The sequence below is a fragment of the Chrysemys picta genome, chromosome 7 (assembly GCF_011386835.1).
Source record: "Chrysemys picta bellii isolate R12L10 chromosome 7, ASM1138683v2, whole genome shotgun sequence".
In the NCBI taxonomy this organism is placed as follows: domain Eukaryota; kingdom Metazoa; phylum Chordata; order Testudines; family Emydidae; genus Chrysemys; species Chrysemys picta.
In genome coordinates, this window is record NC_088797.1 from 47,254,397 (window position 1) to 47,277,063 (window position 22,667).

Genomic DNA, 22,667 nt, shown 5'->3' on the forward strand with positions numbered 1-22,667 from the left:
ACGCTCCCCGGCCATGTCCGAACCAATTGGGAACATGGCTTCACCTTCTCAGGTGAAGAGGCAAGAAGCCCAACTGTCTCCAAGCAGAGACTTTCACAAGGGTAAAGGGTCTCCTGCGAGATCCTTACCCTCAGTACTGAGAGCGCCGAAGGCAGGCGCCTCCGACCCTCCCAGCACCTCAGCCATGGCTCCCACAGAGGCAGGGACCTGACTTCCTGTGCCGGGAAGGTCTCCTCAGCACTGGTCCCTTCGGCACCGAAAATAGACCTGGTGCCAACAGCACGCTCTGCCCCGGTGCCGAAAAGAACGTCGGCACCGAGCCTGCCTGCCACTCAGGTAGCAGCAGCGGACCTCCCGCAGGGCACCTACAAGAGACCCGCGGCACTGGAAAAAGCCAAACAAAAGTCTGTGCACGCCTCTGAGCACAGATTGCACGCAGCGGAGTCAGACAAAACAGCTGCACTATCGGCCCACCCCACAAGACAAGGACCTCAAACACCTTGACATCTTGGGCCGCAAGGTTTATACATCCTCCACTCTGCAATTCATAATTGCAAGCTATTCTGCCCTACTTGCAAGCTATGACTTTAATAACTGCAATAAACTCTTTGATTTTACCTCCTACATTCCAGAGGACAGGAGAGCAGACTTTAAGTCAGTCCTTGTCAAGGGCCAATTGGTCTCCAGAGTGGCCCTACAAGCAACTCTGGACATGGCAGATACAGCTGCCTGCACTACTGCAACTGCAGTGGTTATGCGCAGATCTTCCTGACTTTCTACATCCGGTATCCCCAAAGACCTGCAGACCAAAGTGGAGGACTTCCTCTTTGATAAAGAGAAACTCTTTTCCAAGAAAACCGACAAAGTCCTTCACACCAGGAAAGATTCTAGAGCGACCCTGCGCACTCAGGGCATTTACCCATTCCTTCCCAGGAGACAGCGGCATCAACCTTACCAGAGGCCACGCACACAACAGTATCACCAGCCTCAGAACAGACCATACGATATACCCAGGAATCGCCCTAGACCTCCTAGGCGCAGACAAAACCAAGCACAAACAGCTACCTCCCACTCATCGGGAAATAAACAACAATTCTGAAGTGTTGGTCGAGGGTCTGCATGACCACCCCTTGACTCCACTGCCTACTTGCCCATTTGGCCACTGCCTCCAGGTTTTCCACTATGCCTTGCAGCAGATTACACAAGACCGTTGGGTCCTGGAAATAGTTCAGTCCGGTTACTCTATCCCTTTTATATCCTACCCTCCTACCCTTCCCCGTCCCTCTTCAGGGATCCCTTTCACAAGCACCTGCTTCACGTAGAAGTGGCTCATCTGCTAAAAATAGGAGCAGTGGAACCTGTGCCAACACAACATCGAGGGAAAGGGTTCTACTCCCACTACTTTCTTACCCAGAAAAAGACTGGGGGATGGAGGCCTATACTAGACCTACACTGACTGAACAAATTCGTAAGGGGACAGAAATTCAAGGTGGTCACACTGGACACAGTAATACCTGTGCTGGAACACGGGGACTGGTTCACAGCCCTTGACTTAGAGGACGGCTGTTTTCATATATCCATTCATCCAGCCCACAGACACTTCCTACGGTTCACAATTGGTTACGACCATTTCCAATACAGGGTACTCCCTTTCGGACTCTCCACAGCACCGAGAGTATTCTTCAAGATCCTAGCCATAGTCGTGGCCCACCTCCACAGACATGGGATCATACTTTTTCCTCCACCTAGATGGTTGCCTCATCAAGGGCAACTCATACAATGAAACACTACAAGCTACCCATTTTGCCATTTCCCTCTTCCACAGCTTGGGCCTGCAAATAAACGTCCAAAAATCCACCCTGACACCTACACAGCAGATCAAATTCATTGGAGCTCACCTGGACTCAATTCGAACCAGAGCCTCACTCCCAGACAACAGATTCCTCGCTATCATACACCTCGTACGTACGGTCTCTGTTCATCCCAGGATACAGGCAAGAATTTGCCTACAGCTCCTTGGCCACATGGCAGCCACCACCTTCGTGGTCAAGTACGCCAGGCTGCACATGAGATGTCTTCAGGGATGGCTCAATTCAAACTACAAATGCAGCAGGCACAGCCTCTGCATGCTGCTAACTCCTCCAGCAAACATACTAGCTTCCCTGCAATGGTGGACAAGACCAAAGAACATTTGCATGAGTGTTCCCTTCCAACAACAATCCCCCCACACTCATGCTCACCACGGACGCTTCCCTGATTGGTTGGGGAGCACATCTGGGGGGACACACGGCATAAGGCCGCTGGTCCGCGCCAGAGACATGTCTACACATAAATCTCCTAGAGCTCAGAGCAGTGAGACAAGCCTGCCTTCACTTTCTTCCCCGCATAAAGAACAAATCTATCCGGGTCCTAACGGACAATATAGCATGTATGTTTTACATCAACAGATGGGGGGAGCACGATTGCACTCCCTGTGCATGAAGGCCATCCGATTGTAGAATTGGTGCATACAACACCACATACAAATTATTGCGTCATACCTACCCAGCTGTCACAACACTACCACCGACACACTCAGCAGACACTTCTCCAAAGAACACGAATGTGAATTGCACCCCGCGATACTACAACAGCTCTTCTCCCAATGGGGCACCCGGGTCAATAGACCTCTTTGCCACAACCCACAATCGCAAATGTCACCTATTTTGCTCCAGAGCAGGATTAAGGACTCATCCCATGGAACAACTCTCTCATGTACGCCTTTCCACCGATCCCTCTGATATACAGGGTCCTGCTCAAGATCAGAGACGACAAGGCCCGGGTCATACTCATTGCCCCGGCTTGGCCGAGACAGACATGGTATCCTTACCTGCTCCACATGTCCGCTCGTTATCCACAAAGTCTCCCCAACAGACCAGATCTGCTTTCTCAGGACAACGGACGAATTCTTCACCCTCAGCTCCAGAAACTCCACCTGACAGCATGGTTCCTTCATGGTTCCAGACCCGCAAATTAGCCTGTTCTGAGCAAGTCCGATATATCCTCCTGCATAGTAGAAAAGACTCCACCCGTAAAACTTACCTACAGAAGTGGAAGCGCTTCTCCCTGTGGTGCTCAAATAAACACTTATCACCCCATATTGTGACCCATCCTAGACTACCTCCTGAAACCAAAACAGGACAGACTCTCACTCAGCTCCATCAGAGTACACCTCGCAGCCCTTACCACTTTCCACAATTCGTTAGACGGCTATTCACTCTTTGCCCACCCTACCATAAAACGCTTTCTCAAGGGCCAAAAAAATCTCTACCCCAAGATTTATCCGTTGGCAGCTGTATGGAATCTCAATCTCGTTCTTCACGGTCTTATGAAACCTCCATTCGAGCCCTTAGCTACCTCATCTCTTCTTCATATGTCCATATGGAAGGTAGCTTTCTTGGTTGCTATAACATCAGCAAGGAGGGTAGGGGAAATAAGCGCCCTGATGGCCTACCCTCCCTACACAACCTTCTCTAAAGACAAAGTTACCCTGTGACCACACCCTAAATTTCTCCCTAAGGTGGTGTCCACCTTCCACCTTAACCAACCAATATACTTACCTACATTCTATCCCAAACTTCATGAGACTCCGCACGAGGCGACTCTGCATACCCTCGATGTCAGACGAGCAATTGCCTTCTATTTAGACAGGACTAAACCATTTCGTAAGTCTTTGCAACTATTTGTCTCCACTATGGAGAGATCAAAGGGTGCAGCCATTTCTAAACAACTCCTTTCCAAGTGGATCTCTGACTGCATCAGATCCTGTTACCGCATTCAGAATGCTCAACTGCCTGAAGGCATCAGAACTCATTCTACTCGAGCCATGTCAACATTCGTTGCCTTCCTCCATAATGTACCAATTCCTGATACCTGTAAGGCGGCCACGTGGTCATCCGAACACACATTTACCAAACACTATGCTATCACGTAGGATACTACGGCAGACACCACAGTAGGCCATACAGTACTGTCTACAGTACTCACTGCCGCAACTCCAGAGTCCCACCAGCCATAGTGGGTACTGCTTCACATTCACCTGGAGTGGAGCACCCACAGGGACAGCACTCGAAGAAGAAGAGAAAGTTACTCACCTTGCAGTAACTGAGGTTCTTCGAGATGTGTGTCCCTGGGGGTGCTCCACTCCCCGCCCTCCTCCCCTCTAGTTTGGAGTACTATTCTGACCTCTCCACGGTAGAGAAGGAATTGAGGGTGGCGCGGGACCTGCGCGCTCAGGCAGACTCTAACAAGACCGCAAGACAGTAGCTGAGCGTGTGTGTCCCGGCCAGGCATTGCAATCGAAGATCTCCGATCAATGGCACCGGGACACACTGTCACCTGAAGTGGAGCACCCAAAGGGACACACATCTCGAAGAACTTTGGTTACTGCAAGGTGAGTAACTTTCTCTTTTGTAAAAAGCAACAGAGAGTCCTGTGGTATCTTTAAGACTAACAGCTGTATTGGAGCATAAGTTTTCGTGGGTGAATACCCACTTCGTCAGACGCATGTCAGACATGCATCTGACGAAGTGGGTATTCATCCACGAAAGCTTATGCTCCAATACAGCTTTTAGTCTTAAAGGTGCCACAGGACTCTGTTGCTTTTTACAGATCCAGACTAACACGACTACCCCTCTGATACTTTCTCTTTTGTGACAACTAACATTTTATTTCTGTTGTTTACATGACGGTGATTTGTAAACCAGTTAAAACTTCCTAAATAATTAGATATAATGTAAAGAAAAGAAACTGAATGTAAGTGTCTACAGTGCTCCCTTGCTATAGACCTGTTTGGAGAATCAGTCATGTTGTATTATAAAGAGGTCTTCCATGGTATTGAGGGTGAGAGAGCAGAAATGGTAGAGGAGACATTTAGGAGAGCCTTATAAAGAGAGGTCTGATATACTGTATCAAGTGATGTGGGGGTTCATTTTTTAAATAAAGGTGCACATAACAAGAAAAACATTATCCACATTCATTACTACTGGTCTGTTAGGGTATGTCTATTCTGCAATAAAACACCTGTGGCTAACTCATGTCAGCAGACTTCAGCCCAAGGGGCTCAGGCTGCAGGGCTATAAAACCTTAGTTAGTATTAAAAAAAGGAGGGGTCAGATTCTGACTGCCATATTTACACTAATGTTGCTCTCAATGTAGTAGTCTCCTATTTGCAACAATTGAAGTATCTAACGATCTATAGTTGTTAGTCCAATAGTGAGAAGCAATCCCTGCCCAAAGAGCTTATAATCTAAATAGGCAAGATAGACAAGGGTTGAGACACATCAATTTATGAAGCCCTCATCATCATAGTATCTGAGCATCTCACAAAGTTTAAAAGAAGTAACAAAAAAAAAATCTTTCTCTCTCTTTTCTTCCCTGCCTGTGGGAGTAAAAATCTGAATAGTCACCAGAATTTCATTGAGAGACAGTGGATATACTGTATGGAAGAACTTGATTAGGGAAGGATAAGGTGAAGAAATGAGTTTTGCATTTAGTTCTGAACATACTGAGGTTAGCGGTCATAGTTATGTCCCTCGGCCGTGAGTTCAATAGTATAGGCCCAATTCCTATGCAAGTTCTGGTTTTCAAGTTATTGTCCCTAGGGGTGCTCCACCATAGAATGTGTATGCACCTATGCACTCTTGACCAGATGCTTTAATTAGCAGTGACCACAGGTCTGTTCTGTGCATTATACACCTTGTGCTCCAGTGCAAGGGCATCTAGGGAGGGGCAGACCCACTGCCACTCCAGTTCCTTCTTAACTGCCATTGGCTCAAGATGGATCACTGGGGTGTCTGCTGCTGCTCTAAGAGTATTTGTTCTTCTTGTTTTGTTTTGTTTAGATTTTTATTTTAGTTTTAGTTTTGAAGTACAAGTTTGTGCTTTCTGGGCGGTTCACCCACCTCAAGCTTTCTTTGTTGCTTGTGGCACTCTCTACCGGGGTTATGCCAAGGACTGTAGGTTTCAAACCCTGCCAGACCTGCCACAGATCTTTCCCCCTCAGTGATGGGCACTCCAGCTGTGTCCAGTGCCTTGGAAGGTCACATAACCCATCCAAATCCTCTTCCACTCATCAGCTTAGCCTCTCTGGCGTCACCGGTGGTACTTCCTGAACTCTAGAGGCAGTTTCAGAAAAGAAGCATTCAAAGAGGAGAAAATCCCATTCCCCTAAGAAAGACTTCAGAAGAGGGTATGGTCACCTTTTAAAGCTGGACTCAAGGAGACCGTGCATCCTATTATAACAGGGGTGGGCAAACTTTTTGGCCCAAGGGCCACATGTGTGTATGGAAATTGTATGGCAGGCCATTAATGCTCACGAAATTGGGGTTGGGGTCAGAAGGGGATGAGGGCTCTGGTTGAGAGTGTGGGCTCTGGGGTGGGGCCAGAAATGAGGAGTTCAGGATGCGGGAGGGGGCTCCAGGCTGGGGCAGGAGGTTGGTGTACAGGGGGGAGGGTGTGAAGGCTCTGACTGGGGGTGCAGGCTGTGGAGTGGGCCTGGGGATGAGGGGTTTGGGGTGCAGGAGGGTGCTCCAGGCTGGGATCGAAGGGTTCGGAGGGTGGGGTCAGGGCTGGGGCAAGGGGTTGGGGCACGGGAGGGGCTCAGGGGTTCAGGCTCCGGGTGGTGCTTACCTCAAGCAGCTCCTGGAAGCAGCGGCATGTCCCCCTTCCGGATCCTATGCAGAGGCGCGGCCAGGCATCTCTGTGCACTGCCCTATCTGCAGGCACCGCCCCTGCAGCTCCCACTGGCTGCAGTTCCCGGCCAATGGGAGCTGCAAGGGCAGTGCTTGGGGTGGGGGAAGCACAAGGAGCTGCCTGGCTGCCCCTAAACATAGGAGCCGGAGTGGGAACATGTCGCTGCTTCCAGGAGCTGTGTGGAGCTGCGGCATGTGCGTACAGAGCGGCCCCCGACTACACTCCCCGGCTGGAGCACGGGAGCAGGACAAGCCCCAGACCCTGCTCCCCAGCAGGAGCTCAAGGGCCGGATTAAATCAGCTGGTGGGCCAGATGTGGCCCGCGGGCGGTAGTTTGCCCACCACTGTATTATAGGTACTGCTGAGGCTCCTGCGGGCCTTGGTCCCAAAGAGTCGGCACCTCCCAAAAAGACATCCCATTCCAAGAGATCTTCCAGTAAACAGCACTGAGAGGCCCCATCCTCGGTACTGAGAGCAGACACCTCTAGGCACAGTAAGTCATCTAAGATTAAGGACTCTAGAACAGTGTTTCTCAGTCTTTTTTATACCAGGAACTGGCTTGCTGCCTTTCAAAACTGTGTCAGGCAGATCTCAGGGACCAGTGCCGGTCCACGGACCGGTTTTTGAGAAACACTACTCTAGAAAAGCTGCCTCGAAAGCATCAGTATCACTACCTTCTCACAGCTACAGAACGTTCAGACTGGCTTCCATCTGTCTCCAGTACTATCCTCCTCAGTATGCATCAGATCAGAGCACAGGGACAATGGTCTCTGCAGGACAGGGTCTAGCCCTGATACCAGCTATGGCCCTGGCTCCTCCAGTCCTCTACCTTAACCCACTGTTACTGTCCAGGTTCCTCTCCTATGAGGATCTTCTCATCTCAGAAGAACTGGAATCTCCCCTCTTAAGGGGCACTGAGAGAGGTTCTTCCCCAGTACCATTACACCAGCCAGTGACCAACCCTCCTTTCTCTGGAGCAGGATCCAGACCATCGGTACTGACCCATCTTCCCATATCACTACCAGTACCAATGCCTGGAGCCCCTCTACTGGACATGGGTGGAATGATACCACCTCAGATTCTGAGATTTCTGTGCAAGGCTCTGCCTCCCTTCCATAACATCCCACACCTTTGGAGCTGTTTCCCAAGGAGGACATGCCAGAGCTCAGAGGACGCTCCTGGCAGGACCATCCCTTGGGAACCTTTCCTTACCCCCCACCACAGTGGGCCTATGGGAAACCTTGGACTCCCTATGGAGACCAGTTTTATAGAGTACCCTATCATAAGAGACCTCACTGAGAGCACCTACCAGTATCACAATGGCCTCTGGTTCTACAAGTTCAGTCACCTATACTGCTCCTTTCCCCTGTCCAGGAGGAGACTCAGGAGGAACAGGAGCCAACAGCCGAGGAGGAGACACCCCGTCATAAAAATCCTCCTCTTTCCATGATAAGGTGATGATGTCAGCACCACCCTTCTACAGGTTGATTTCAGGGTGATTCAGAACCTAATGAAACAACTGGATGAATCCCCCTAAATTCCACTGAAGGAAGTTAAGGAGATGCAATGTTCCCTGATGGACATTCTGCCCTCCAGAACAAGGTCACCTTGCCTATTAATAAGGCATTATTGTCACCAGCCCGTACTGTATGGCAGACACCTGCCACCATTGCACCCACATGCAAATGGCCAGATACAAAAATTACATTCTAGCGAGGGGACTCGAATAATTTTTTCTCTCACCCCACCCCCAATTCCTTGATGGACACAGTCATTGAGAGAAACCAACAAGTTCTCTCCAGTCCACACCCTTGGTCAAGGAGTCTAAGCACTTAGACCTTTTGGGTCAGAAAAGCTATTCATCCATTGCTTTTCAGTTTCAGGTTGCGAATTACCAGATCTTGATGGCAAAATAGGATTTCAACTGTTATTCTAAGTTTACTCATTTTATTGAATACCTGCCACAAGACCAGAGAGAACAATTTTGAGCATTAATTTCAGAGGGTCAGTTAATCATTAAAGCTTCCCTTCTCTGCTGGTCTCCTTCGCGCTGCCAACACAGCCTCACGGTCCATGGCAACCACAGTAGTTATGTGGCAAGCCTCCTGGCTACAATCTTCTGATCTCACCAACAAGTTCAGAATACTGTTGAAGACCTCCCCTTTGAAGGGCCTAAGCTCTTCACTGGCAATGCTGACACCTTGATATCCACTCCCTCAAAGATGCCAAGGCAATGCTTCATTCTCTTGGAATTTATACACCTGGAACAAAGGTATTTCAGCAAATCAGATAGTTTAACACTCTTGACCATTTCAGTACCAATGGTCCGGAGCTTATACAAGCGATCCAGGGTTGTCCCCTGCATCCCACCCGAGGAGCCAAGTTGAAGCAAGAGCAAGCAGTGGCTATACTGATAGCATCTGAGTGGCTGAGACAAGTGTGGTTCCCAGAGTGCTTCACCGCTCTCTGACAATGCCTCAGTGTCTTCCTCTCATACCAGATTTCCTGACACAGGATGTGGGCATCATAACCCACCTCAGGCTGCTCTCAAGAAATGCAGCCCATGCTCTTGAGCAGTAGAAAGCCAGACACACACAAAGCCTGCCTGCAAAAGTGGAAACACTTCCACCTCTGGTGCTCTTTCCATTCTATACCCTCTTTGGAATCTCCCCTCTTGAAGGTTCTTGATTAACTATTGGACTTGAAGGTACAAGGACTCTCTAGAGCTCCATTAGAGTGCACTTGGCCACTATTACAACTTTTCACTCTTCACCCATCCTACCATAGCCAGGCTCCTTAGAGGCTTATCCAATCTGTTCCCTCATGTTAGGAATTCCACACTATCGTGGGACCTTAACCTGGTCCTCAGTGCCATGAGGAACCTTCCATTTAAACCAATGGATAGCTGTTCGCTACTTAGCCTCTTCTTCTAGACCTCATTCCTGATAGTCATCACTTCAGCCAGGAGGATAGGGGAACTAGGAGCACTCATGGCCAACCTGCCCCACACCATCTTTTACTGTGACAAGCCTTTGTTACACCCCCATCCTTGTTGTCAGCCAAAGTTCTTGTCAGAGTTCCATATCAATCAAGACAGCCATTTCTGTGTTTTATCCTAAGCCCCACACCTTGAAAGAGGAGGCTAATCTCCATACCTTAGATGTTAGAAGGGTGCTTGCCTTCTGTCTTGACAGGACAAAGACTTTCAGGGCTTTCCCCCAACTATTTGTTTCTTTCATTGAAAGGTTGAAGGAATAGCCAAGCTCTACTCAGAGACTGTCAAAGTGGGTTTCAGGTTGCATTGTAGCCTGCTATGAAGCTGTTGGGGTGCATCCCCTACCTAAAGTAACAGCCAACTCCACCAGGGCTCAGTCCATGTCCATAGCCCTTCTTAAAGGCATTCCCATCATGGAGATCTGCAGGGTCACAATCTGATCCTTAGCTAACGTCTCCAAGCATTACTCCATCCTAACTGCTTCCAGGACTGATACAGCCCTCAGTGATGCTGTCCTCCAAACCATCTTGGATCTACCTTTTCAGCACCTGCATCCATCTTGAATTTCTGCTTAGGAGTCTCCTATAGTGCAACACCCATAAGAACAATAACTTGAAAAAGAAGGAGAGGTTACTTACTTATACAGTAACTTGAGTTCTTTGAGATGGATTGTCCCTATGGGTGCTCCACCTACTGTCCTCCCTCCCCTCTGCTGCAGAGTCTAGAAGACTTCATGGTTGAGAAGGTACTGGAGAGGCAGTGGGTCTGCCCCTTCCTAAATTCCCTGATCCTGGAGCACAAAGTGTATAGTGCACAGACATGGACCTACAGACATTGCTAATAAAAGTCTCCAGTCAAAAGTGAAAAGGCATGCACATATCCTACAATGGAGCACCCATAGGGACAAATCATCGAAAACAACTCAAATTACTGTACTGTACTGTAAGTAACCTCTCCTTTTCTATGCTCAAGAGTCTTTTCTAGTGCTTGACAACATCATTGTTCCTATGGGAAATAGCAGTCGGGGGGGGGGGGGTTCGTATTCAGGAAGAGATGCAATCTTTCAGATAGCTAGGGCCAATCCCATGATTAAATTTGACTTTATTCCATTGGGGTTTAGGCGGAGTAGCTATGCAGAGCTTTTTTTTACAGTAAGCCTATTTGTTAGCTCTTGTATCTTTCTCTGAAGAAGTTCCTGATCTGATTAGCGAATTAAGAATGATGTAAAACTCACAGAAACATAGGCATCTGTTAGCATCAAGTTGCTAAATGTCTTGCATCAGATATTTATATGAAGCCTAATAGAAAACCCTGTATTACATTGTGTTTTCATGTGTGTTTTCTCCTTGGGTTTTAATCTCTAATGAATTCCCCCAAAATGCATTTCCCTATTCTTAACTGTTGTGGCTGAGAATCCCAGTTGGTCTGAGTCTGGTTTGTTTTTGCAGAGCTGGGAGTTTGGAATCCCACTGTGCAGAGAGCTGGCCATTCAGTATGAAAGTCTGTATGATTATCAAAGCCTCAGCTGGATTCGGGTAAGTGAAACCAGCCCTTCTCCCTCCAAACTCTTTATCCATTCCTTAGTGATTACTGCTGACATGTCAGAGAAGCCTGAATTAAAAAACAAACATACTGCTCCTCACACAGTTAGGATGGCTCCTTTCTGAGTATGTCATTTTCCCCCCTCTGCCAAGATTACAGATCTGTTCCTGCAACCTTTACTAACAAATAGACATAACTCTCCCAAATAGGCTTGTTGAAGTAACTTCTGATCCTGCCAGCCGTAATTACCAATAAATATATGGACAACAGTTAAATATATAAATATGAATTATGCTCACAAGCACAAAATATATACATATATATTTGTATTACTGCATTAAATTTGATTTATTTATATATTTTCTTTATTGGCGGCCAAATTGGTCTCCTCCTCAGTGCTATGGTTTTATATCAAATTTATTCTAAGGGCAGCAAGAGTAACATGTCAGTCTAGGCTTATGAGAAGATAAAGAGAGATAAACAGAATGCAAAGCACAGTGAAGTTCATGGTATTCCTGCCAATCATGTCGATTCTCTCATAAAAGCAAGTAATTAATTGTCAAGGTGAATTTGTGTCACTGCTGCTTTTATCAGATAATCTTAACCAAGGCATCAGTAAGGATTTTAAACTCTATAGTTCATCCAATCTGGTTTATGTCCATAAAATATCAAGTATTACACTAAAATAAAAAGTGCCATATGTTTGTGAATTGAGTCTCAGGTTGATCAGCACACCTGTCCAAGGATGAAGCTTAATTCAGTATTGTATCATTATCCTAAAACTGCATCAGTAAATTAGTTATTATTGCTGTTTCCTCATTGGTTGGATTTAATCAGTCGGGTGAAAAAAATCTTGACTAGTCAGTAACAGCCATTCACCTGATTCTTATTCTGATCTCTTCTGTTAAAAAAAAATCTGTTTTCTGTTCAGGTTTCTTAAATCTGTATTAGACATGAATTTCTTTGATGAGTTTCTCCCCATCTTCCCCTCCCCCCTATTTTCTGTCTCTCTCCTTCATTCTATTTCCACATTATTCTGTCTGTTCATTTATTCTACCTGTAATGTTTTGAGGCTAAAGCCCCTTCTTCAGAAGAAGGGTTAATGTATGCAGGAACCAAGAACCTTGACTCAGAGTTCTGTGTCTGGGCCAAAGTTGCGATTAGGTTCCCCTGCACGGGAGGCTAGGATTCCAAACTGGATTCCTCTCTCCAAAAAAGTCACCACTGTTAATAGTGAACTTGCTGTGAGCCTTTTTGAGCTTTGAGTTGCATGTGGCCCAGCTGGACAACAGGGTCTGAGAGCCTGCTTTTGGGACAGACCAGCATACTATCAGTAGAAAAGTACCTTCTCCTTCCCGCAAATCATTTTTTTCTTTCTTCCTGTTAAATTTATGGATGTCCAGAATTCCAGATAGTCTAATCCAACTCCACTTCCTGCCCTTTGGTTCACTGTTTAACCTGTGGGAGAGAATATGGTTAAAACAGGAGACTGGGATTCAGGAGATCTAGATTTTAATCCCAATAGTTGCCACTAACTAATTCTGAAATCTATAATTCTAATTCCCATAAAATGTAATGTAAAATGGGGATAATTAAACTTACCCATTTCCTGGGAGTTTTGTTTAATTACTGTAATGTTTAAGTGTTTTGAAATCCTTACATAACAGGCACTACGTAAATGCAAAGTATTATTATGAGGTTCTAATGTGGATTGAGATTCTGAAACAGTAGCAGGAACTTTGAGTTAGATATCAACTGCTTTTTCCGTCCACAGAAAATGGAAGCTACCTATTATGATAACATCATGGAACAGCAGCGCTTGGAACCTGAGTTTTTCAGAGTTGGTTTTTATGGCCGGAAATTCCCCTTCTTCCTTCGGGTAAGGCAGTTCAGAAGAAAGTGCAACATATCAACCAGGTCTGGGTTTTTTGTGGGAGAGAGGAATGTTGTGAATGTTGAGTGTTAAAAATAAGGTTTTGCTTTGAAAGGGATAGAACTGATTGATCCAGTTCAGAGACTTTTTTGTGTCATTTCCACTGGGCTATTTACTGCCCTCAAACTCTGTGCTTTAATATTTTGTATTGTTTTGTAACTATCAGGAACAACCAAGGGTAGTTTTATCAACACCAACCATTTTGGAAACTTACAGCTGATTTTTGTTTATGTAATAAACACAGAGATCTGTAAAACATCAAACCATGGTGGCAAGTTGGCCATGTTTCACACTGATTGGTGTAAGATGTGTCAAGTCTTGGCATGTAATCTCTCTCGCTTCCTACAGTGAGAAATGGGTAGCTTGTTATATCTGTTCCCGTAAAGCCAGCTTACTGGGTAAACTAAAGGAACTGGACCATTGGTAATAATTCATGGTGAAGACACAGAGGGGTGGATTTTCAGGTGCACAGATTTGCAAGCTCATATCAGGAGTTTTGATACATGCAAGTTTGTGCATGTGAAAAGTCTTATCCAGACCCAACAGCATTTCTTTCTCTCCATTCAGCAGAGCACCCTGTTGCAGCAATTCTGGCTGTAGTACATTACAAACTTCCATTTTTTCATATCACATCATACTTACAAGGTCTCAAATGACGTTCAGAGCCTAATATCAAGTTGGTAACTCTTCTAGGCTGCTTTTACACTGAAATTTTCAGACATGTTCAGCCACAGCTGTAAAACACAGCCCCTCGTCTACATAAATTGGTGTCAATCCTCATTGTCCACTGGTCTATACATGATCAACTGGGTTTAATACCTATTGTTTTAAAAGAGTGGTTGACTCCTTTTTTCTAATAGGGAATCAACACTAAAAGCCTAGCCTAGGAAAATGAAGGCTCTGAGTGGATATGATTGTGCTCTATAAATATATCTGGGAAGTAAACACCAGAAAGGGAGAAGTGCTATTTAAACTAAAAGATAATGCTTATAAGAACAAGTGGTTATAACCTGACTGTGAATAAATTTAGGCTGGAAATTAGAGGAAGGTTTCTAAGCGTCAGAAAAGTGAGAATCTAGAGCAGCCCCTGATAGAAGTAGTGGGGATAAACAACCTAACTGATTTTAAGATGGAACTTGATAACCTTATGAATGAGATTATATGATTGGGTTGCCTGTGATAGCAGGGGACTGGACTTAATGACCCAGGAGGTCCCTTCCAGTCCTGTGTCCCTAAAATGGGTGTTGCTGATTATCGTTTGACACCTCATATAAAACTTACTTGTCTGACAATTCTAGTGTAGGTAGAGCCCTAGCCGACTACATTGACAAGATAAACTAACTTGAGACAACTAGAACTCCAGATTTCTGGTTTTCTTCAAGGGAAAGTGTGACAAGAGATTGTAACCAATTCTGTGGGGCATAGGAGGAAGGGAGGACAGAGCCTGCAATGGTGAGAGTGTGTGGGTGCTTTGTTAGTAATGTATATATTTTCAAGGTTTCCCAATTTTAAAAAATTAAGTTACCAGTACTTTGAAGGGAGTTTTAACATTTAAATTCTGGTGTATAGGTAATTTTTAAAAAAGTACAGGAGTACTTGTGGCATCTTAGAGACTAACAAATTTATTAGAGCATAAGCTTTCGTGGGCTACAGCCCACTTCTTCGGATGCATATAGAGTGGAACATATATTGAGGAGATATATATACACACATACAGAGAGCATGAACAGGTGGGAGTTGTCTTACCAACTCTGAGAGACCAATTAAGTAAGAGAAAAAAAACTTTTGAAGTGATAATCAAGATAGCCCAGTACAGACAGTTTGATAAGAAGTGTGAGAATACTTACAAGGGGAGATAGATTCAATGTTTGTAATGGCTCAGCCATTTCCAGTCCTTATTCAATCCTGAGTTGATTGTATCTAGTTTGCATATCAATTCCAGCTCAGCAGTCTCTCATTGGAGTCTGTTTTTGAAGTTTTTCTGTTGTAAGATAGCCACCCGCAGGTCTGTCATTGAATGACCAGACAGGTTAAAGTGTTCTCCCACTGGTTTTTGAGTATTATGATTCCTGATGTCAGATTTGTGACCATTAATTCTTTTGCGTAGAGACTGTCCGGTTTGGCCAATGTACATGGCAGAGGGGCATTGCTGGCACATGATGGCATATATCACATTGGTAGATGTGCAGGTGAACAAGCCCCTGATGGTATGGCTGATGTGATTAGGTCCTATGATGATGTCACTTGAATAGATATGTGGACAGAGTTGGCATCGGGCTTTGTTACAAGGATAGGTTCCTGGGTCAGTGTTTTTGTTCAGTGATGTGTGGTTGCTGGTGAGTATTTGCTTTAGGTTGGGGGGTTGTCTGTAAGCGAGGACAGTTCTGTCTCCCAAGATCTGTGAGAGTAAAGGATCATCTTTCAGGATAGGTTGTAGATCTCTGATGATGCGCTGGAGAGGTTTTAGTTGGGGGTTGAAGGTGACAGCTAGTGGTGTTCTGTTATTTTCTTTGTTGGGCCTGTCTTGTAGGAGGTGACTTCTGGGTACTCTTCTGGCTCTGTCAATCTGTTTTTTCACTTTACCAGGTGGGTATTGTAGTTTTAAGAATGCTTGATAGAGATCTTGTAGGTGCTTGTCTCTATCTGAGGGATTGGAGCAAATGCGGTTATATCTTAGAGCTTGGCTGTAGACAATGGATCGTGTGGTGTGTCCTGGATGGAAGCTGGAGGCATGTAGGTAAGTGTAGCGGTCAGTAAGTTTCCGGTATAGGGTGGTATTTATGTGACCATCGCTTATTAGCACAGTAGTGTCCAGGAAATGGACCACTTGTGTGGATTGATCTAGGCTGAGGTTGATGGTGGGATGGAAATTATTGAAATCATGGTGGAATTCCTCAAGGGCTTCTTTTCCATGGGTCCAGATGATGAAGATGTCATCAATGTAGCGCAAGTAGAGTAGGGGCGTTAGGGGACGAGAGCTAAGGAAGCGTTGTTCTAAGTCAGCCATAAAAAGGTTGGCATACTGTGGGGCCATGCGGGTACCCATAGCAGTGCCACTGACTTGAAGATATATATTGTCCCCAAATGTAAAATAGTTGTGGGTGAGAACAAAGTCACAAAGTTCAGCCACCAGGTTAGCTGTGACATTATCGGGGATACTGTTCCTGATAGCTTGTAGTCCATCTTTGTGTGGAATATTGGTGTAGAGGGCTTCTACGTCCATAGTGGCCAGGATGGTGTTTTCTGGAAGATCACCAATGGGTTGTAGTTTCCTCAGGAAGTCAGTGGTGTCTCGAAGATAGCTGGGAGTGCTGGTAGTGTAGGGTCTGAGGAGAGAGTCCACATAACCAGACAAGCCTGATGTTAGGGTGCCAATGCCTGAGATGATGGGGCGTCCAGGATTTCCAGGTTTATGGATCTTGGGTAGCAAATAGAATACCCCTGGTCGGGGTTCTAGGCATGTGTCTATACAGATTTGTTCCTGTGCTTTGTCAGGGAGTTTTTTTTAGCAGATGGTGTAGTTTCTTTAGGTAATCCTCAGTGGGATCAGAGGATAATGGCCTGTAGAATGTGGTGTTAGAGAGCTGTCTAGCAGCCTCTTGGTCATATTCCAATTTATTCATGATGATGACAGCACCTCCTTTGTCAGCCTTTTTGATTATGATGTCAGGGTTGTTTCTGAGGCTGTAGATGGCGTTGTGTTCAGCATGGCTGAGGTTATGGGGCAAGTGATGTTGCTTTTCCACAATTTCAGCCTTTGCACGTTGACGGAAGCAATCTATGTAGAAATCCAGTCTGTTTCGACCGTCCGGAGGAGTCCACGCAGAATCCTTTTTTTTGTAGTGCTGGTAGGGGGAATTCTGTGGGTTAGTATGCTGTTCAGAGGTATGTTGGAAATATTCTTTGAGTCGGAGATGTAGAAAGTAGGATTCTAGGTCACCGCAGAACTGTATCATGTTTGTGGGTCTGGAGGGATAAAAGGAGAGGCCCCGAGATAGGACAGACTCTTCTGCTGGGCTAAGAGTATAGCTGGAAAAATTAACAATATTGCTGGGTGGGTTAAGGGAACTACTGTTGTGGCTCCTTGTGGCATGTAGCAGTTTAGATAGCATTTATTATGCTCTAATAAATTTGTTAGTCTCTAAGGTGCCACAAGTACTCCTGTTCTTTTTGCAGATACAGACTAACACGTCTGCTACTCTGAAACCTGTCATTTTAAAAAAGTGTGTTTTATGGAAAAACTTGAAGGGGATGGAGGCATGTTGGAATAGGTCAGCAACAGAGGTGCCCACTGGTGGAGGACAGCATAGAACAAGGGACAGACATGAGAGGCATGAAAGAAACAAAAGGGCAGTTAGGCACACAGTTTGGATGGAGGAAAGGAAGCTGGAGCGAAACAGACTAGATTAGAAAGTTAAGCCAAAGCTAAGATGTGCAAAGCCTGTGTTAATTAGCTTGGTTCTGATGTGGAATGTGAGTGGGTAAAGAGATCAAAAGAGATGACAAATCTTACAAGAGTGAACATAAAAAAAAATTAAAGGACTGGAATATTAGGGGTGCTCAAACCCTGATAACCTACAGAATCTTACATGATAAAAATGATTTGTCAGGGTCAAAAAAAAAAAAAAAAACAGAAAAGCATAACCATATCCAGTAGTTCAACTGTGAAAGGCAAAATATAGAAGAAACCAGTATCAACACATATGGAGATTTCCAGAGGAAATTATCTCAGGTTCACCTTTTGTATCTGTCAGTGGAAATTTCAGAACATGAACAATAAAAACTAATCAGTATAGCAGAAGAAGAGATCCTAAGGTCTGTAGTTCCATAAGTGAACCTGGCCTGTATGTTTACGAATATGCATGAGTTTTTGGTGGTACAACAATTACTCTTGATTAAATTGTATAAGAGTGTGGGAATTGCTGCTAGTGACAGTAACAGCAAATACACTGTATATAATTATAATCCCCATTAATTCTGTAATTATATTCCATAGCAGTGTTTCTGATAGTAGGGTGGGAATTAATAGTGTAACAACCTCAATAAACTCCCTCTTTCTCTCTTAATGACTGATAGCGTACAGACACTTCAGAGACTGAGTTAGCGGACGTATCTGCATGGATCATATAGTTACATGGTTGATTAATGTTAGCCAAAAGCAGTCATAGTCAGACCTCCCACTACCACAGATGAGGTGCCAGGAGAATGCAGAGACAAAATAAAAATCTTTATATTCCTCCTTCCATTACAATAATGATCTTTAACATGGAACATAAAGAAAACTCTCACCACCTCTCCCCTAGCCCCCCCAAAAAGAAGTAAAATGCTTAAGGACATCAGAGACACTGACATTCTGGGGCATAGTTGGTCCCACCATTTTACCACAGAGAACTCCCATTTTTTGATTGATGAAGTATCCAGGGTCCTGCACTTATCGTCAGAGAAGGAAACTAGCAGAAAAGGAAACTAGCAGAAAAGGAAAATCTGTCAAATGCCTCTTCTACCTTAAGACTAAAGAAGACATGTTTCTCCATACACCCAAATCTCCTTGACTTTGTTAAAGAGAAGGCTCACCCAGTAGCACTCCATCTTTTCCAAACTGTAAACTGTATCTTGCCCAAAGAGACATTTGAAGAATGGATTCCCAATGTGCACTTGTCAGCCTTCAGTATTAAAGAGAACTCTATTTGCTTTCCATGAACGGTGGCCATCAAGAATCTGTTATTGACGGGTGGATACCCATTTTAAGAATGACTAAGAGCTTGTCTCAAAATGTATTTCAGTCAGCATAGCCTCAGCATTTTGCTCTCAAGGAAACAGACTACTAGAAGTCAGATGACAGAACAAGGAGAAATGGTCTCAAGTTGCAGTGGGGGAGGTCTAGGTTGGATATTAGGAAACATTATTTCACTAGGAGGGTGGTGAAGCACTGGAATGGATTACCTAGGGAGGTGGAGGAATCTCCATCCCTAGAGGTTTTTAAGGCCCAGCTTGACAAAGCCCTGGCTGGGATGATTTAGTTAGCGTTGGTCCTGCTTTGAGCAGGGGGTTGGACTAGATGCCCTCCTGAGGTCTCTTCCAACCCTAATATTCTATGATTCTAAGTCAAATCTAGAACAGGGGATACCTAAGAAGTAATGCAGAAGGAAGAAGAACTTGGAGATTTGCCAGTGTGCCACAAAGTATATCCACAAAGTTGCCTTCAACTTAGTCTTTGTCATTAGCTCTCCTTATTAACAAGGACAGGAGGGCTATATGGCTTTATTCATAGCAACTGGATGTCCAGGCCAAACAGAATTTTATTGTACTACCTTTTCCAGGCCAGTACTTTGGGAACAACTTAGACAAGGACCTAAAAGATAATGCAGAACAGAAGGCCTGTGTCCCAGAAAAGAAACGCCCTTAGTCTTCCTCTCAGAATTGTGTTGATTTGGCTGCTCTCCAGCAAAGTCCAAGGTTAGCTCTTGTTTCAAGTGGGCCTTCTCATTCAAGTTGTCCAGAGGCTGAGAACTAGAGAGGCCTCCAACAGTCTTCTCACATCAGAATATCAGCAGATCCCCTTCTCTCCAAAAAGACAAAATTCATCACTTCAAACAAAGGGGAGAAATCCACCAACAATTAGTGTGTACCATCTAGTTTCAGATAGGCTGTATGTAGAATTCTTTCAACTTCCACTCTAATGCATTTCATCACTTCACCAATTCCTTCAAACTTAAAACAAAATAAGATATTGCTGGCAGGCATTAGGCACCTGGTCAACATTCAAGCAATAAAGCAAGTTTTGATGTCAGAAAGATTCCAAAGAATGTACTAATCCTGTTTGCCCTCTCCAGTAGATCAAAAGTGCATAATGTTGTCTAACTATGCTCCCATTTAAGTCAGTGGGAGTTTTACCACTGACATCAGTGGGAGCAATTAAACCAATTCTGAGCACTTTTAAGAATTCCACCCCATAGTCCTCTTGGCTATAGATCTCATATGGATAAATTCTTTCATAGTCTGTAGGTAGGTAGGGATAGCTCAGTGTTTTGAGCATTGGCTTGCTAAACCCAAGGTTGTGAGCTCAATCCTTGAGGGGGCCATTTAGGGATCTGGGGCAAAAATCTGTATGGGGATTGGTCCTGCTTTGAGCAGGGGGTTAGACTAGATGACCTTCCAACCCTGATATTCTATGATTCTAGTTCAAGATAGAAATACATAGCAGCAATGGAACTGGAAAATTTCCTTGCACTCATCAATTTTAAAGATGCCTATGTTCATATTCCAAAAGTGGAGTCTGAATCATTGCCCATTGATATTTCTGTTCGTCATTTTTTTATGACACCCAGAATATCTTCCCTAAGATTTTCATCATGTTGGTCATGACACAGTGCCGGTGACATATCAGTCTTTAATTTGACAGCTGGTCGATTTGAGCACTGACAGTGGATAAAGTGTATTTTGTAATGGGGAAGACCAAAACTCTCCTGTCAGCTTCCTGATGAATGTGGAAGAGTATGTTGTAATTAGTTCAACAGCACACTTACCCACAGGTACAGCAAATGCAGCATGTGTGTGTGGTTTGTTTTTGCCTTTAAGAAGTGAATTCAGAAGTCCATGCAGTTAGCAGCTCAGCTTTTCTCACCTATTTGCCTATGACATCTTGCAGTTACTGGGGCCATAGACTCCCTAACATATTTAGTGCTCAGTTACATGTCTCTTCATGGGGCTGTCCAGACATAGATAGTTTTCTAAGAGTGGAGTTGATTCTTGAGTTTGTGTGCCAAAAGACTAGAGAAACTGAACTACTGTGAGATAGGCAGTATGGTCAAATGGATGAGGCAGTGGACTGGAACTCAGGAGACCTGCATTCTAATCCTAACTCTTGCATTAATCTGCTGCATGACCTTGGGCAAGTCCCTCCATCTCCCTGTGTTCCCCACTCACCTTTTGTTTGTCTTGTCTATTTAAATTGTAAACTTTTGGGGGCAGAGGCTCTCACTAACTATGTGTACAGTTTATGACACCATAGGCCTAAGATCTTGGCTGGAGCCTGTATGTGCTATTGTAATACAAAATAATAAATAATACTGTTGCCCTTCTAAAAGATGTCTGGAGCCTTGCACATCAGCTTCCTGGTGGAAGAGAAATCAGTGAAGCAGAATCTGTGTGTATCCTAAATATGTTTTTTTTTTAAATAAACACCAGTCCTGGGACAGTGACTGGCACAAAAAGCATGCAGGCAATGCCTTCAATCATAATTTTCAGCCCAACACCAATCAGGTTGACTCAGGGGGCAATTCTGCCTCAAGAATTGACTCTTGCTGGTTGCACAGCTTCCTCCACACAGAACCGTGCATAACAAAATGGACAATACCACATATGTTTTTCCTAGACTGAACATCTTCTTGCACTTTAAGGAAAAGAACTTGGAAGAGTGTAGCAATGATACCTGGTGACACCTGCCATAGAAGTACCATATTTTGTCTCTCTCATGCACTCAGGAAGGTCTCTGATCTCATATATCCCAATAACATTACATACAAAAACCTACGTGTGACAGAATGTGAGTTGCCTACGGCTGACTCCCCACTCTGTGCACTTTGGAAGTATGGCCACATGGGGTAAATTGATGAGGTATTATTTTAAGTACTCAATGCTTAACTAATTGCTTGTGTCATTCAGCTCTTCAGCTGGAAGCAATTAAGAGGCAGGAGGAAACAGTAGGGAGGGGGAATGCTGGAAGAAAGGGCCAGAGAAGCCAAAGATCTCAAAGAGGTCAGCTCTCTCTCTCTCTCCCTCTCCTGCCCTGTGCCTTGGTAGAAGGTAAAGGCTTGGGGGAAAGCCTTATGCTGTGGGGAACAAGCATGTATAAAGCACATTATAATTACAGCACTTGGTATTGAATTTACCACTGGTGTGCATGAGGTCTGTCTGCAGTACAAACCCAGGATGAGGGAATCCCGCCCTGTAACACTACGTTAAATGAATGTTAAGGTTGCAAAGAAAAGCACATGAAAGTTAGAAAATGTCATTGTTACAATTGCCTGTGCAATCTTATTTTGACCCCATTGCATATGTGCATTATTATAGTCTTGCACAACGTCATATAGAACATAAGAACAGTCATACTGGGTCAGACCAATGGTCCATCTAGCCCAGTATCCTGTCTTCTGACAGTGGCCAATGCCAGGTGCTTCAGAGGGAATGAACAGAACAGGCAATCATCAAGTGATCCATCCCCTGTCGCCCATTCTCTGAATCTGGCAAACAGAGGCTAGGGACACCATCCCTGCTCATCCTGGCTAATAGCAATTGATGGACCTATTCTCCATGAACATATCTAGTTCTTTTTTGAACCCTGTTATAGTCACAGCCTTCACAACATCCTCTGGCAAAGAGTTCCGCAGGTTGACTGTGCGTTGTGTGGAAAAAATACTTCCTTTTGTTTGTTTTAAACCTGATGCCTATTAATTTCATTTGGTGA

The 22,667-nt window shown here is 44.8% G+C and overlaps 1 protein-coding gene across 14 annotated transcripts in view; it reads left to right on the forward strand.

Moving 5' to 3' along the window:
* Nucleotides 1-22,667, forward strand: part of DOCK3 (dedicator of cytokinesis 3) — a 642,920-nt gene that overhangs the window by 577,157 nt on the left and 43,096 nt on the right. For all 14 annotated transcript variants that reach the window (XM_065551338.1, XM_065551344.1, XM_065551339.1 and 11 more), the window contains 2 exons: nt 11,175-11,261; nt 13,043-13,147. In XM_065551338.1, the coding sequence (XP_065407410.1) occupies nt 11,175-11,261; nt 13,043-13,147 (192 nt within the window). The remainder of the gene's footprint in view (nt 1-11,174; nt 11,262-13,042; nt 13,148-22,667) is intronic.